The sequence below is a fragment of the Boleophthalmus pectinirostris genome, unplaced genomic scaffold (assembly GCF_026225935.1).
Source record: "Boleophthalmus pectinirostris isolate CB_2022bp ecotype Guang Dong unplaced genomic scaffold, ASM2622593v1 HiC_scaffold_22, whole genome shotgun sequence".
NCBI classification, from domain to species: domain Eukaryota; kingdom Metazoa; phylum Chordata; class Actinopteri; order Gobiiformes; family Gobiidae; genus Boleophthalmus; species Boleophthalmus pectinirostris.
In genome coordinates, this window is record NW_026571190.1 from 34215132 (window position 1) to 34228864 (window position 13733).

The 13733-nt window shown below is 36.3% G+C and overlaps 1 protein-coding gene across 1 annotated transcript in view; it reads right to left on the bottom strand.

Moving 5' to 3' along the window:
• LOC110153842 (protein FAM13A-like) overlaps positions 1–13733 on the bottom strand; it is a 93581-nt gene that overhangs the window by 16305 nt on the left and 63543 nt on the right. The window contains exon 8 of the mRNA XM_055158499.1: positions 13093–13152. Coding sequence (XP_055014474.1) covers positions 13093–13152 — 60 coding nt within the window. The remainder of the gene's footprint in view (positions 1–13092; positions 13153–13733) is intronic.

A 13733-nucleotide genomic window follows, 5' to 3' on the forward strand; every position in this document is an offset into this window, starting at 1 on the left:
TTCCAGTATTGATACTTTAAGGTGCACTGAGTAACTTTTCTGGTGGAGGGTCTGTCAAATACTTTTCTCCATGGAGACGTTATTGCTTTGTCTGGAATGTTTCACAGTATGGCATTAAACCTTTCTATCTTCATGGAGACCAAACCAGACCAAGTTACAGGTCAGATCTGTGGAGAGAGGCTGTCAGAATGTCTGTTTTTCAAGTATTTTTGAGCAATAAAACCACCTGTAATTGAATAAATGTAATGTAGAGCTGTTTAATGTCACACTGTGGAACATTCCAGGCAAAGCAATGACATATCCATAGGAACAAGCATCTGATGGACCCCCACACCAAAAAGTTACACAGTGTATCTTTAAATGAGTAGTTTCAACACTAGTTTTAATATTGATTAGTATCCGATTTTTGATACCAAATACCAAAAAAATAACAAATCTTCAGATAACTCACTCACTAACTTTCTACAATCCAAATTTCCTGGAATGCAACTACTATTTATACCCAAATCAAAATAAAAACACAATTTTATGCTGGGTATACACTACAGTAGGTGTTACGTAGCCAAAATCAGCCGTCCTGAGCTGTGTTGACAGTGAAAGCATGACGGTCCTGAGGTTTGTGTGCGGCTCTGATAATGAGGCAGATTATTACGGATCGCGGCGCACGGTGAAGGTGACTGTACTGATCCGACAGAGGCTTTTATTAACACAACATGGCAGAGGCTAATGCGCTTGTCATGAGGCAGAGCTTTTAACACTATATATTAGAGGTCAGGGGCTAGAAAACAGGGTGAAAAATACAGTTATATTCAGATAATATTCCACCAAGAGCCACTTATACAAACACCTTATTAGTGAGTAATGGAGCAAAGATTAAAGCGTTTTTATAACTCCAGGCGTAATGTTCAGTAATGGAACACCTATAGAGCTCAGGTTAGGGCTAATGTCTTATAATAGAAGACTATTGTTGAGCAAATAGTCTAAAAGTAAAGTTTACTTGTGTTGACTTAGTGTTTCCGCCAACTGTCAGTTAAAGCTAATCATTAAGGCCAAAGCACACAGAGACACTTCTGCGAGCGACAAAACTGACACTCAATGACATTAGGGGTGTGCAAAGATAGCAAAATATCAATATATCGTATTGCTTAATGTGATGATACAGTATCAATAGCGTGGGCTGCTGTATCAATATGTCTCCAGGAGTATTTTTTGGTATATTTTACAAAATTATTTTGTTTTTATTTTTACAGCGCTACAGTTTTTTTGCTTGTTTAGTGGAAGGAAACTAGTTTATGCGACACATCTGACATTTTCACTGTTTTGAGGATTAAAATGGATGCGTTTCATATTAACTTTGCACAAATCTGCACAAGAACAACAAAGATAACAAACAAACAACTAAATAACAAACGCTTTTAGTGTCAGAGCCATCATTACTTAGCCTTGAATTTTTGATTGACAGTATCGAATCGATTTGAAATATATCGTATCGAAACAAAAATGCACTGTATCGAGATGTCGTATCATATCGGCAACTTCTTAACGACACCCAACCCTAAATGACATCGATTTATACGTTCAACCAGGATATCGGCTGAACTAATATTTGGAAGCCGATATCAGATAAGGCATGTGACGATACTGAAATATGGTGTCATGATTACCATGGCCAAAATAATTACGATTAACAAAAATATCACAATAATTATTAAAGTTGCTGACAATAACAAAAAATATGGATATGAAGAATTATAATTTTAATATTATGAATAAGTTCTATATTTAAACAACTTCTATATAATTATACTTGTTATGAGTGAAAACAACCATGATCTAGCAGATCATAATAGTTTTTTTCTACACAGTTTGGTGATAAAATGGTGATTTTCTTTATTGGCGATTATCACGATTACATCAAATGTCCCACGAACCATTATTGTCTACCATTTTAATTATGATAAACAATATTATTGTTTATTGTCCCATCATGATATCCGATCCAGCAAATTGTTCAGTATCTGCATCAATAGCCGATACCAGCATCAGATCTTTCTATTAACCCCACTTAAGTAGAAATACTGTATATTACAATACGGCTTTAAAAAAAGGAATAACTGAGGTACTTTTGAAATTGTTTTTGACTACTTGTGTCACAAATATTGGAGAATAGACTGATTCTTTTCTACAAAAACACTTCTTTCATTACTATAATTGAATTTAGGGCTGCTCAATTATAGAAAAAAATCATTATCACGATTATTTTGGTCAATATTGAAATCAGGATTATTCAAACAATTATTTTTTAGTTACACAATGCATTTATTCAGCGTTTCTCACTTTGTTACTGATAATTTACTCAGAACTTTCAAACATAAAACATAATATATAAAACATAAAATAAATAAAATATACTCTGAACATGAAATAAGAAAATTATATTTAATATATATATCTATATTTAAAAATAAAATACCTATACTTACTTATATAAACTTCGTTAAGCTTTAATCGTTTCAACTCCATTATATGAGTTTGGAGATCATTTAACACACAAATCGAAATCAAGACCAGTTAATTAAAATTCAATTAAATGCACAACCTTACTATATATAAGTGATGCCATGTTGTCATTACAGTACAAACAACAAAAACATTTCTAGTACCAAATCTAAAAGCTCCTAAAATCTCTTCACTTTATTATTATATTAGATGTTTATTACAGTGTCTCTCCAGTTCAGATGACGGCCTGGCTGAAGATCTTGCATCAGTTAAATGAGTTTAATGTGTGTGTGCCACATTTAGAGCTAATGAAATACAGAGCTTGTGTCTGCTGCTTCAGTGTTGGCCGGGCAACACGAGGCGCTCAAATTATGTGGCTGGTAAAATACTCCCCGACGGTTTTGGATACCAGTGTGGTCCGGTCAGTACTGCCTCAGCCGTGTCACCACCTGAATATATGAAAATGAGCTAGGGTCGTCAGAAATATCGAAAATCAGATGCCAAAACTAGAACTAAAAACTAAACGAGATTTGAACAAGTATTGATGCTAAAAATATTACTTAAACGTGGTGGAGGGTCCGTCAAATGTGTTTTTCCTTGCAGATGTTATTGCTTTGTCTGGAATGTTTCTCAGTATGGCATTAAACTAAACTTAATCTTAATGGAGACTAAAGACAAACCAAGTTACAACACAGATCTGTGGAGAGGCGACCCTGCTCACTGTCAGAATGCCTGTTTTTCCAAGTATTTTTGAGCAATAAAACCACCTGTAATTGAATAAGGTAGAGCTGTTTAATGTCATACTAAAAAAGATTACACAGTCCACCTATAAACAGGACAACAAGTATACTATAAACTAGTATTAGTATTTTGTATTGAAAATTACACAATATTGTCTACAAAAAAACATTTTATTTTCATTGCGGTATCAAAATCAGTATCGAGTCATTTAGTTGTTACGACCCGAAGGGCCATATATTATATAACATATTTAAAAGGACACAAGAGTCAAGAGTTGGCTTTTAATTTCTTTTATTTTTTAATCTTATTTTCTCGTTGTTTCTTCCTTTATAGCGATTTTAAGGAAATCTAAAAACCCTCCCGTGCCCAAAAAATGTATGAAAAATAATAAACAGAAGGTTGGACCTGATGACCGGGCCAAACAGAACAAAAAGGTGCAACACCGGGAAAACCCAATACAGGGCTGTAGAAGCCAGCACCCGTAACTAAAGACAAAAAAACCCAACAAACCTGAACCCAAAGAAAAAGCGAAAACATGACAGCTGGTCCCACCAGATCAAAACAAAAGGCTAATGGCTAACAAAAGGGACATAGCAGCTTACCCTCCACCTGGCTGACAGGGGTGAGGCCAGGTGGAGCAAGGTGAGCGGGGCTGGGCACAGCAGAGTGCACGGAGCGGAGTAGAGCCCGCCACAGACAGGCAGCCATATTTATAGGCTACATAAAGCCACGCAAAAACTAACCATAAAAAGGAGCCAAGCAAAAGAATAAACTACAAAACCCACCACAAAAAAGAAACAAAAATAACCGATGGCCCAAATCAGTGTGCCTGCGCGTAATATTAGTATCAAAATCAAGTTTGAAGTTTTAGTATCGTGACAACTACGATTATGTAGCTTTGTATTAAAGAGGCTATATTACAATGGTATAATTTTGCTTCCTCATCAAAAAACACACTTTGAGTTGTGTTTTGTTTCATTTGCACATCTTTAACACACATATAGGCTGTGTTCTTGGTAATATAGGAAGTGCTTCACTGTTTTTTTTTCGTTTTTTTTTTGTTACCAAATGTTTATTGGTTTTTAATATAACAAAAACAGTACACAAACCAACACAACAGAACATGTCCAGGAGAAAAATTAAATAAATGAAAGATTAGTGCTCATCTAAATCTACCACATCAAACCTAAACAAACCCAGAACAACAATACCACATAGCTGCTCAATGGTCTAATATATACCTCATAACAAGGAGGTTTTAAGATCAGATACTGTTTGGTTCCAAAACTGAATAGTTTTTTCTTTTGCATTAAGGATACACGCTGTGGACAATTCTAAGTAAGCAATGTCCATAAATGAAAGTACCCATTGGCAAGGTGATAAAGAGTGAGGGGGTTTCCATCTAACAGCAACCATTCTTTTAGCAGCTGTAAGGCCCTCCAGAAAAACCTTTTCTTGCTTCACTGTATTTTTAAACTCCATTCTCCTTTACTAAAATCATTTGGATAATCTCAGTCCTGGAATTGCCAATCTCTACTGAACTAAAAGGTAAGAGGTAGCTAACTTGAAAAGTACCACTACATGACATCACAAGGCGGAAAAGAGCCTGTTAAGCTGGAGATGTAAACAGACCAATACTCAAATATGTGTGAATGAAACAAAACAGCTCCAGGTCTGTTTTTGATGAGCTAGCAACATTAAAACATGACTTAAAGCTCACAAGAATCCTTTTTGTGTAATACAGGACTTTTCTGGTTTGGTGAGCAGAGCCTGAATCATGAACAACTATAAAACCAATGAGCATGAATCAGTCTCCAAATACAGAATGACTGAGGCTGGTCAGTACATCAGATCTGACCATGAGCCCATTACAAATACACGGGTGACCAAGTATCTTATTTGGGACAAGATCACAGCCACCAGCGTTTTAAAATAGGCTCTGTGATCATCCGTGGATTCACTGTCCCGATCTCCAATTGACGAGTATGTTCTAGAAATTACTACTGGTCTAATGGTCTGAAAATATGAGCTGACAAGTGTGGGCTATTTCTGTATTCATTCAGTGATACAGGAACAATGTCTTTTGTAACTGCCAAAGAGACAAGCACAGTGATATTTTGATAGGCCTTATATAAGCGAGTACATGTTTTTATTTTAGCTACCACTACCCTCCTTTAGCTGGTTTTAGTTTGATTTTATTCCTTATCTATTTTTATTCTATTTTAATAATTTATTTATTAAAATGAACTGAATTGTTTGCATCATTGTCTGTTTTTGTCTGCTTTCTGTATGGTATTTTTATTGTTCTTTGACACTCGGTACAGCACTTTGTAAACCTTCTTCTTCTTCTTATTATTATTATATTTATTTTATTTTAGATACATACAGAAGACATCAAATATATAAAGCAATATACAGAACTATGTAGTGCATTATGAAAAATTTACACTTGTAAGTTTTAAGCTATGTTATAATTAGGGGTGTGTATAAATATCAAAAATGAAAAAAATATCGACATATCCTATCTTTTATCATGGGCTGCTGTATCGATATATCGCCAAGAGTATTAATATTTACTATTCCTATTACTATTTTTACTATATTTTACTCAATTATTTTGTTACAGAACTACAGTTTAGTTGTTTGTTTAGATGAAGGAAACTCGTTTATGCGACACATCTGACATTTTCACTGTTTTAATAATTAAAATGTTTGTGTTTCATATAAACTTTGCACAAGAAGTGGTTTAACAAAGACTTCAGTATCAGAGCCTTGATTTAGCCTTTATTTTTTATTGAACCGTATCGAATCGATTTGAAATACATCGTATTGAATCGAAAGTGCACTTTATCGAGATATTTATCATATCACTTCTTAACGATAACCGGCCCTAGTTATAATGTTGTTACTTCTTCAAAAACATGCTTGGAAATGTGTTTTGTTTCATTGTTCATGTTTGAGTCACCCTTTAACATTAGTCTGTCTCCATCTTCAAAGCCCAAAATGCTCTGTTGCACTTTGTGATGTGATGAAGTGGTAGTTTTCAAGTTAACAACCACCTTTTACCTTTAGTTGAGTAAAGACTGCCAGAGGGTTTTCTGTTTAAAGAACAGAAAAAGAAAGAATAACACCGCCTAAATATGCAGGATTTGTGTGTTAAACATGTGCGAACGAAACAAAACACAACTCCAGGTCTGTTTGTGATGAGGAAACATATCAGAAAATTGCGTAATATGGGCCCTTCAAATACCTCCATAATATAAAATGTTTTAAAAAAGCGCAGTTATTTACCTTTTTTTTGTTTACTACATAATTCCACATATCTCACTTCATATATTCGATGTCTATTGTGTGTATTTAAAATGTAGAGAGTAGTAAAAATAAAGAAAATACTGAATAAGAAGGGTGTGTCCAAACTCTTGACTGAATGTATATTTACTCAGGATATTTTTTTTGCTATAATTTAAAACATACTTGATCATTCACTCACTATGGGCAGGGAGACTGACAGACAGATAAAGCGGAATGAATGTATACTTTATCATAACCACACCTTAACAAGCATTGATAAAGCGTAAATAAAATCATAAGTCATACTGGACAATTCAGGGTTTATAACTATTTAACTGCTTAAGGAGTGGAAACAGAATAAGCTTTGGTTTTATTCTACTCCTTCTCAAACACATTGTGGCTTGGTGAATATTACATTACATCATTGTGTTTTGTCCCTAATGTTTTGGACAAACACATTTCATTCATTCATTCATTAAGAGATTAGGATGGTATTAATGAAGAAGTTATTAAGCCTATTTCTTTGTTATGAATTCAGTTTTTTGCTGTGCTTTATTAAAAGGTCTTATATTACACAAAACCGACTCTTGTGAGCTTTAAGCCATGTTAACCGGAGTTGTGTTTTATTTTGTTCACACACATTTGAGGAACCCTTTATTATTAGTCTGTTTACATCGCCTCAAAATGCGTGCGCCACCTTGTGATGTGATTAAGTCCCAGTTTTCAAGTTAACAGCTACAGCCTTTTCTTCAGTAGAGATTGGTAATTCCAGGGCTGAGATCTTCCAAATGATCCCACTGAAGGTGTATGGAGGTGAACTCAGCCTAAATATGCAGGCTTGTTAGTTAAATATGTGGAACAAAACAACTCCAGGTAGTGTTGTAGTCAAGACAGCACTAATCGAGACCAAGACCTGTCCGAGACCACAGGGTCCCGAGGCCGAGACAAGACCTCTGAGGGTCATGACCGAGACAAGACCAAGACTTTTAAAGGCCTTCGAGATCAAATCGAAGACCATCTTTGTAATTTTCGATATTTATTTGTATTTCGCAGTTATTTTGGTGCATATATATCAATGTTTTTAGAAATCTATCTCCAAGATCAAGACAAAACCGAGTCCAAACACAGTTAAGTTCGAAACAAGACCAAGATTGCCAAAAAATGGTCTTGAGGCCGGTCTTGAGATCAAAACCAGTCTAGGACACTACTTATCAGAAATAGATATGGAGTTAAACAACATTATAACATAGATCAGAAAATAGTGTAATATGGACCATTTAAGGCTATTAAAAGTTTAGTTATTATAAAATGTTACCAAAATATGACTAAACTCATTTGGTGTGTTGTGTGGGTAATACAATTGTGTACTTCTTTTCAAAAATACTCACTGATTTCTCGCTCACAGTCAGAATGCCTGTTTTTCTAGGTATTTTTAGCCATAAAATCACCTGTAATGGAATAAATCTAAGGTAGAGGTGTCTAATTTCATACTGTGGAACATTCCAGGCAGAGCAATGACATCTCCATAGAAACAATGACAGACCCCCCAACCAAAAAGTTACACAGTGCACCTTTCTGTTTACCAGATACGGCCTACTGACGTAATTGAACCAATTGTACTGACATTTTTAGTGTGCAATAGAGCAATGTTTAAACAGCTGAGTGTGCAGAAAAAGCAGGCCTCACTTCACAACTTACTAGCAGTTGTGCGTATACTAGTCTAGATCAGCAAGACTTGGCACATGATAGATTTCAGAGGATTGCAAATACAGGAAGTAACGAATTGAAATCTCTCACAATGAAAAAGCACACAGTCAAAGCCTGGTGAAGGGCTGTCAAAAGTATCAAAAATAAAATCACTAATCAAAACTAAAACTAGTATTGAAACTGGATACTCATTTGAGCGGGTATTGATACTAAAAAGTCACACTCAGATGACAGAAATGAATTTCCTGAATAGCTTTAGAATGATCTTGAGTTGTATCAGAACAAGTATAAGAGACTTGTTTAGAGTCTGGACTATAGAGGGATTACACCGTAGAGCTATAATAAAATCTGAAGGTGAACCCAAGAGGGCATTGTATTGTTTTCAGTGGTCTGTGCTCATTGGCGCTTGTGCCCAAAATAATTTTCTCTTCTGTTTTTACTTATTCAATACGGGCTAGCTCCTCCCACCCGTGTAACATCTATAATGTGCACGGCGTGGAGCGTTTGGACCAATCAGAGCGGAGCTAGGCTAAGTCTTACAAACTAACTTTTAGGTGCTTTGAGGATTTAAACATTTTTAAAAGTTTATGTTGTGAAAATAGACAGGAATCCCTACAAAATCTGACCTTGGAGAAAGTTGTGGATGCCCTGTCAGCTGAACAAGGGCAGTTTAAATTACCAAAAAATGCACTGTGCTTCTATGGAAGAATTAATTCTGGGCCCAAGCTCCCGAGAGGTGCAGTACCTTGAGTGGCCACTAGTCAGTCTCAAGCCGGGTCAGAGCGGGAATGCCTTATCCAGTTTTTATTATAGATCCATGAATTACACAGATTTAAGGTCACATGGTAATATAAAAAGTACTATGATTTAATGAATTCAACTATCTAACAGTATTGGATAGTTGGTTAGAGTAATGTGTATTATTAGTATCCACTAAGGCTAAGGACTGGAGGGTTTCATTTACAAGATGCACTTGCTTGACTGTGTTTAAAAGTGCTAGTTTCTGATCTGTGTTATTATATTGTCATGTTGTTTCCTCATCACAAACAGACCTGGAGTTGTGTTTAATTTGCATATGTTTAACACACAAACAGAATACTCCGATCCACCTTGTGATGTCATGTGGTAATACAGGAAGTGCCCCAGGGGTTTTAAACTCCATTCACCTTCACTAGAATCGTTTGGATGATTTGAGTCCTGGAAGGTAACTACTAAACTGAAAACTACCACTATATGACATCACAAGGTGGAAAAGAGCATTTTGAGCTTTTGAGATGTAGACAGATTAATAATAAAACATTACTCAAACATGTGTGAATGAAACAAAACAACTCCAGAGATGTTTTTGATGAGGTAACAACATTATATTATGGCCTAAAGAGTAAATTTTGCACAATATAGGACATTGGATGTTGTTATTGTATATTTAGTAATTTTGAACTAAACTAAACTACAGACAAAAAATAAATACATTTTCACTGGAGCCTGTACAAAAGCACAGGAGCGGCTTGAAAATCACATTCTATTGTCTAAATAAATAGTTTTTTATTATCATCATGGTATCAGAATCTGTATTGAGTATTGCGTGTATGCCTTACCATCGAAATCAAGTTTGAAATTTTAGTACCGTGATTCGTGACAACAATGAACTTGCTCATTCAGGTTAATCAACAGTCAAATGTGTAATAAAGGTTGATTGGTGGATACGTGTGCTTCCGTCTGTGATCCAGTTCGGCCAAGCAGACTACAATTTGGCACACGAAAACAATCTGTGAGTATGTAAGACGATTTCCCCAGAGACAGGTCACCACCACATGTCTGAGTGTGCGTTTGTGTGTGCGCGTGTTTGTGTGTGCATGCGTAAGTGCGTATGTGACAGAGAGCAAGTAGGCCATGGAGTTAGTCATTGATGAACGTGAGCTGAGAGCATGAATGGGGAGAGGAGACTGCTAAGTAACCCAGTAACATCAACGGGAAATTGTCGTCCAAAACAAAACAGAAATGTAGGGCAATTTTAACTCTGGAGTTTAAAGAGACCATATTACACTATTTTCCGATTTTATGTTTTAATGTTTTTTCCTCATCACAAACAGACCTGGAGTTGTGTTTGGTTTCATTCACATATTTTTAACACACAAATCCTGTGTATTTAGACTGATTTCTCCTCTCAGACTGAAGTCCTTTGCACTTCATGTATTACTAGGGCTGAATATCATTAAGAAGTTACCGATATGATACATACCTTGATACGTAGACGTTGATTCAACATGATTCGATATGATAAATTTCAAATCGATTCGATACAGTTCAGTGAAAAAAAGGCTAAATCATGGCTGTGATACTAAAAGCTGACTAAGTCTACAAAGTTTGTGCAGAGTTCATATGAAAAACACTCTTTTTACTCACCAAAACAGTGAAAATGTCAACTCAATTGTTGCTCTTACACAAAATAATTTAGTTAAAATATACCAAAAATTACTCTTGGCGATATATCAGCCCACGATATTGATACTGTATCATCAAATTAAACAATACGATACATCGATATTTCAATATTTTTGCATACCCCTATGTATTACTAGCCATGCTGGCGCCACCTTAGTGCCTCCGCTCAATTTAATTTCTCTCCAGCAACTAGGTCAGGAATCACAATACACTGGACGGTTCACAAAAACCCCGGAAGTGCGAGTCTGGGCACCAGCCAATCACCGAAGAGCCATATATTCTGTGTTGGCAACAATTCCCAAGATCGAGGATTTAAAGCTGGAGCAAAGAGAATGTTTGGTGAATTTTATCAAGGGGAAACACGTTATTGCCCTTCTTCCTACGGGATTTGGGAAAAGCTTAATATAACAGTTAGCCCCGTTAGCAGCGCATTACATATATCACAAACTTTAAAAAAATACCCGCCTACTGTCGAGCGAACAAATCCTAATGCTGCGAGGTCAGACAGTTTCTACGAAGTGAAACCGGCTGATGAATCAGGCTAATGTATTACCACGTTGTGATATCATGTGATAATACAATAAGTTTTTAAACTCCATACACCTTCACTAGAATCATATGAATAATTTCAGCCCTGGAATAGCAAAACTCTACGGAAAAAGATAAAAGAATCTGTTAACTTGAAAACTACCGCTACATGACATCACGAGGTAAAACAGAGCTGAGCTGTAGACAAATAATAAAGGATTACTCAGACATGTGTGAATGAAACAAAACACAACCCCAGGTCTGTTTTTGAGGAGATAACAACATTATAACATGACTTAAAGCTTAAGCTACATCAATGTAAAGGTCATCACAACAAAGGTCTGAGCTGCTGGAAAACACAGATGTTTTGTTTTTTTTGGTCAAAGAACAAAGCAAGCACAGAGCAGTTTGTGTTTACACAGGGTTGGGGAAAACAGGAATTTCCTTGAATGCAGGGAAATAAAGATGAATCAAACAAGAATGAATCACTGGAAATAAAACTCTGAGTCGACAATAAAGGAAAACAATTATGACATGTTTTAAAACTTGTTAAAAGCCGATTTTCTATTACAGTCTCCATTCAGTGGAACTAAGTAACTTTAAGTGATAGAGCGCCTCCTGCAGGTCCCCCTTAAAGGTCCTGTATTACAGAAAACTGATACTTGTGCGCTTTAAGCTGTGTTAGAATGTAGAATGTAGTGATAGAGTTGTGTTTTGTTTCATTCACACATGTTTGAGTAAACATTTATTATTACAGCCTGTTTACACGAGAACACTTGCGGGTAAAAATTACAAAATATTTTATCGGAAGTGCCTTTCGTTTAGACGACGACAGCGCTTTTGGGGCTTAAAAACGCAAAAATCTGAAACCACGCTCCAGAGTGGAAAAAGTTGAATACGCTCTGCCGTAGCGTTTCCGTCTACACTGCCCAAGACGCAAAACTCTGGTCAGATCTGCTCATGTCGCGTACGCGTTTACGTCACATACATCTTCACCTAGTGTCACCACCGAGCTGCCTGGCATGCATACACAATCAAATTCCACACACTTCTGAGTCACCGTATGCACACAGATTTCCTCCCAAAAACACTTGTCTAAACGCAGAATAAAAAGTGAAGACGCAACGCCACTTTTGCGTCTTCTGTTCAAACCGTCATCATATAAACATAGCCGCAGTCAAAATGCTCTGTTCCACCTTGTGATGTCATGAAGCAGTAGTTTTCAAGTTCCTTTTGCCTCTTAGTTCAGTAGAGATTGGCAATTCCATGGCTGAAATTATCCAAATGATTCTAGTGAAGCTTTATGAAGTTTAAAAACACAGTGGAGCACATCCTGTATTATCACATGACATCACAAGGTGGAACTTAGTATTTTCATTTTGAGAGAAGAACTCAGCCTAAATACGGAGGATTTGTGTGTTAAACCTGCGTGAACGAAACAAAACACTACTCTAGGTATTTGTTTTTGATAAGTAAACAACATTATAACATAGATCAGAAAATACTGTAATATGGGCCCTTTAATGAGGTAAAATGTTACTTAGTGTGACTTTAAATACTTTCACTAAAGCAGCAGATCATAGATAAGTTTGAAAACGCATTCTTCTACAATATATCTTTCACAAAACAGGAAATATTACAAATATGTGGGACATGTTTACCCTGTAGTAGCGCTCACATTCCGGCGACTCAACAGCCTTCACAACAGCCTGCTAAGTGTTGCGTGTGCTGTTCTGGCCTGCTGCTGTACCCCCCCCTCCCCCCGTGCCCCTATTGTTATCCATTATAATAGAACAGCCCCCTTCCCTTTAAACTCTCCCCTCTGCTCTACATCCATGTCAAAACAACACACACACAACACACGCTCTCCTGCAAAATTACCTTCTGTAGAACGGCGATATCGGTCTCTCTTTGTCATCATCAGCGTCGTCTTCTTGGGAGCTAAAATAACAAAAACAAGAATGGATTTTTACATTTTATATGTGTAACTTTTTAGTTAGTTTCACCTGCTTGTTTATTTGGATATGTCATTGCTCTGCCGGTAATGTTCCAGGGTATGACTTTAAACAGCTCTACCTTACATTTATTCAATTACAGGTGGTGTTATATCTCAAAAACACCCAGAAAAACAGGTGCTTTGACTGTGAATGGGATCGCCTTGCCACAGATCTGACCTGTAACTTGGTCTGGCTTGGTCTCGATTAAGAAAAAAACATTTAATGCCATACTGTAAAACATTCCAAACATCTCCATGAAAAGCATTTGACGGACACTGCACCACGAAAAGTTACACAATGCACCTTTAATGTGAACATGACTTGATCTTATGTTATTATTACTCTGTTTTGTTGTATTTTTTTTTTTATTATTTTGTCTGTTACACACATTACAATCTGTACTATTGATTCTTCGCAGTGACATCTCACTGGGGGTGCTCTACATGTATCTCTATGGTGGAACGTTCAGCAGTTACCATCGAGACACTAACTTCTTGGGTTCTATTTATGTTATTATTACCGATT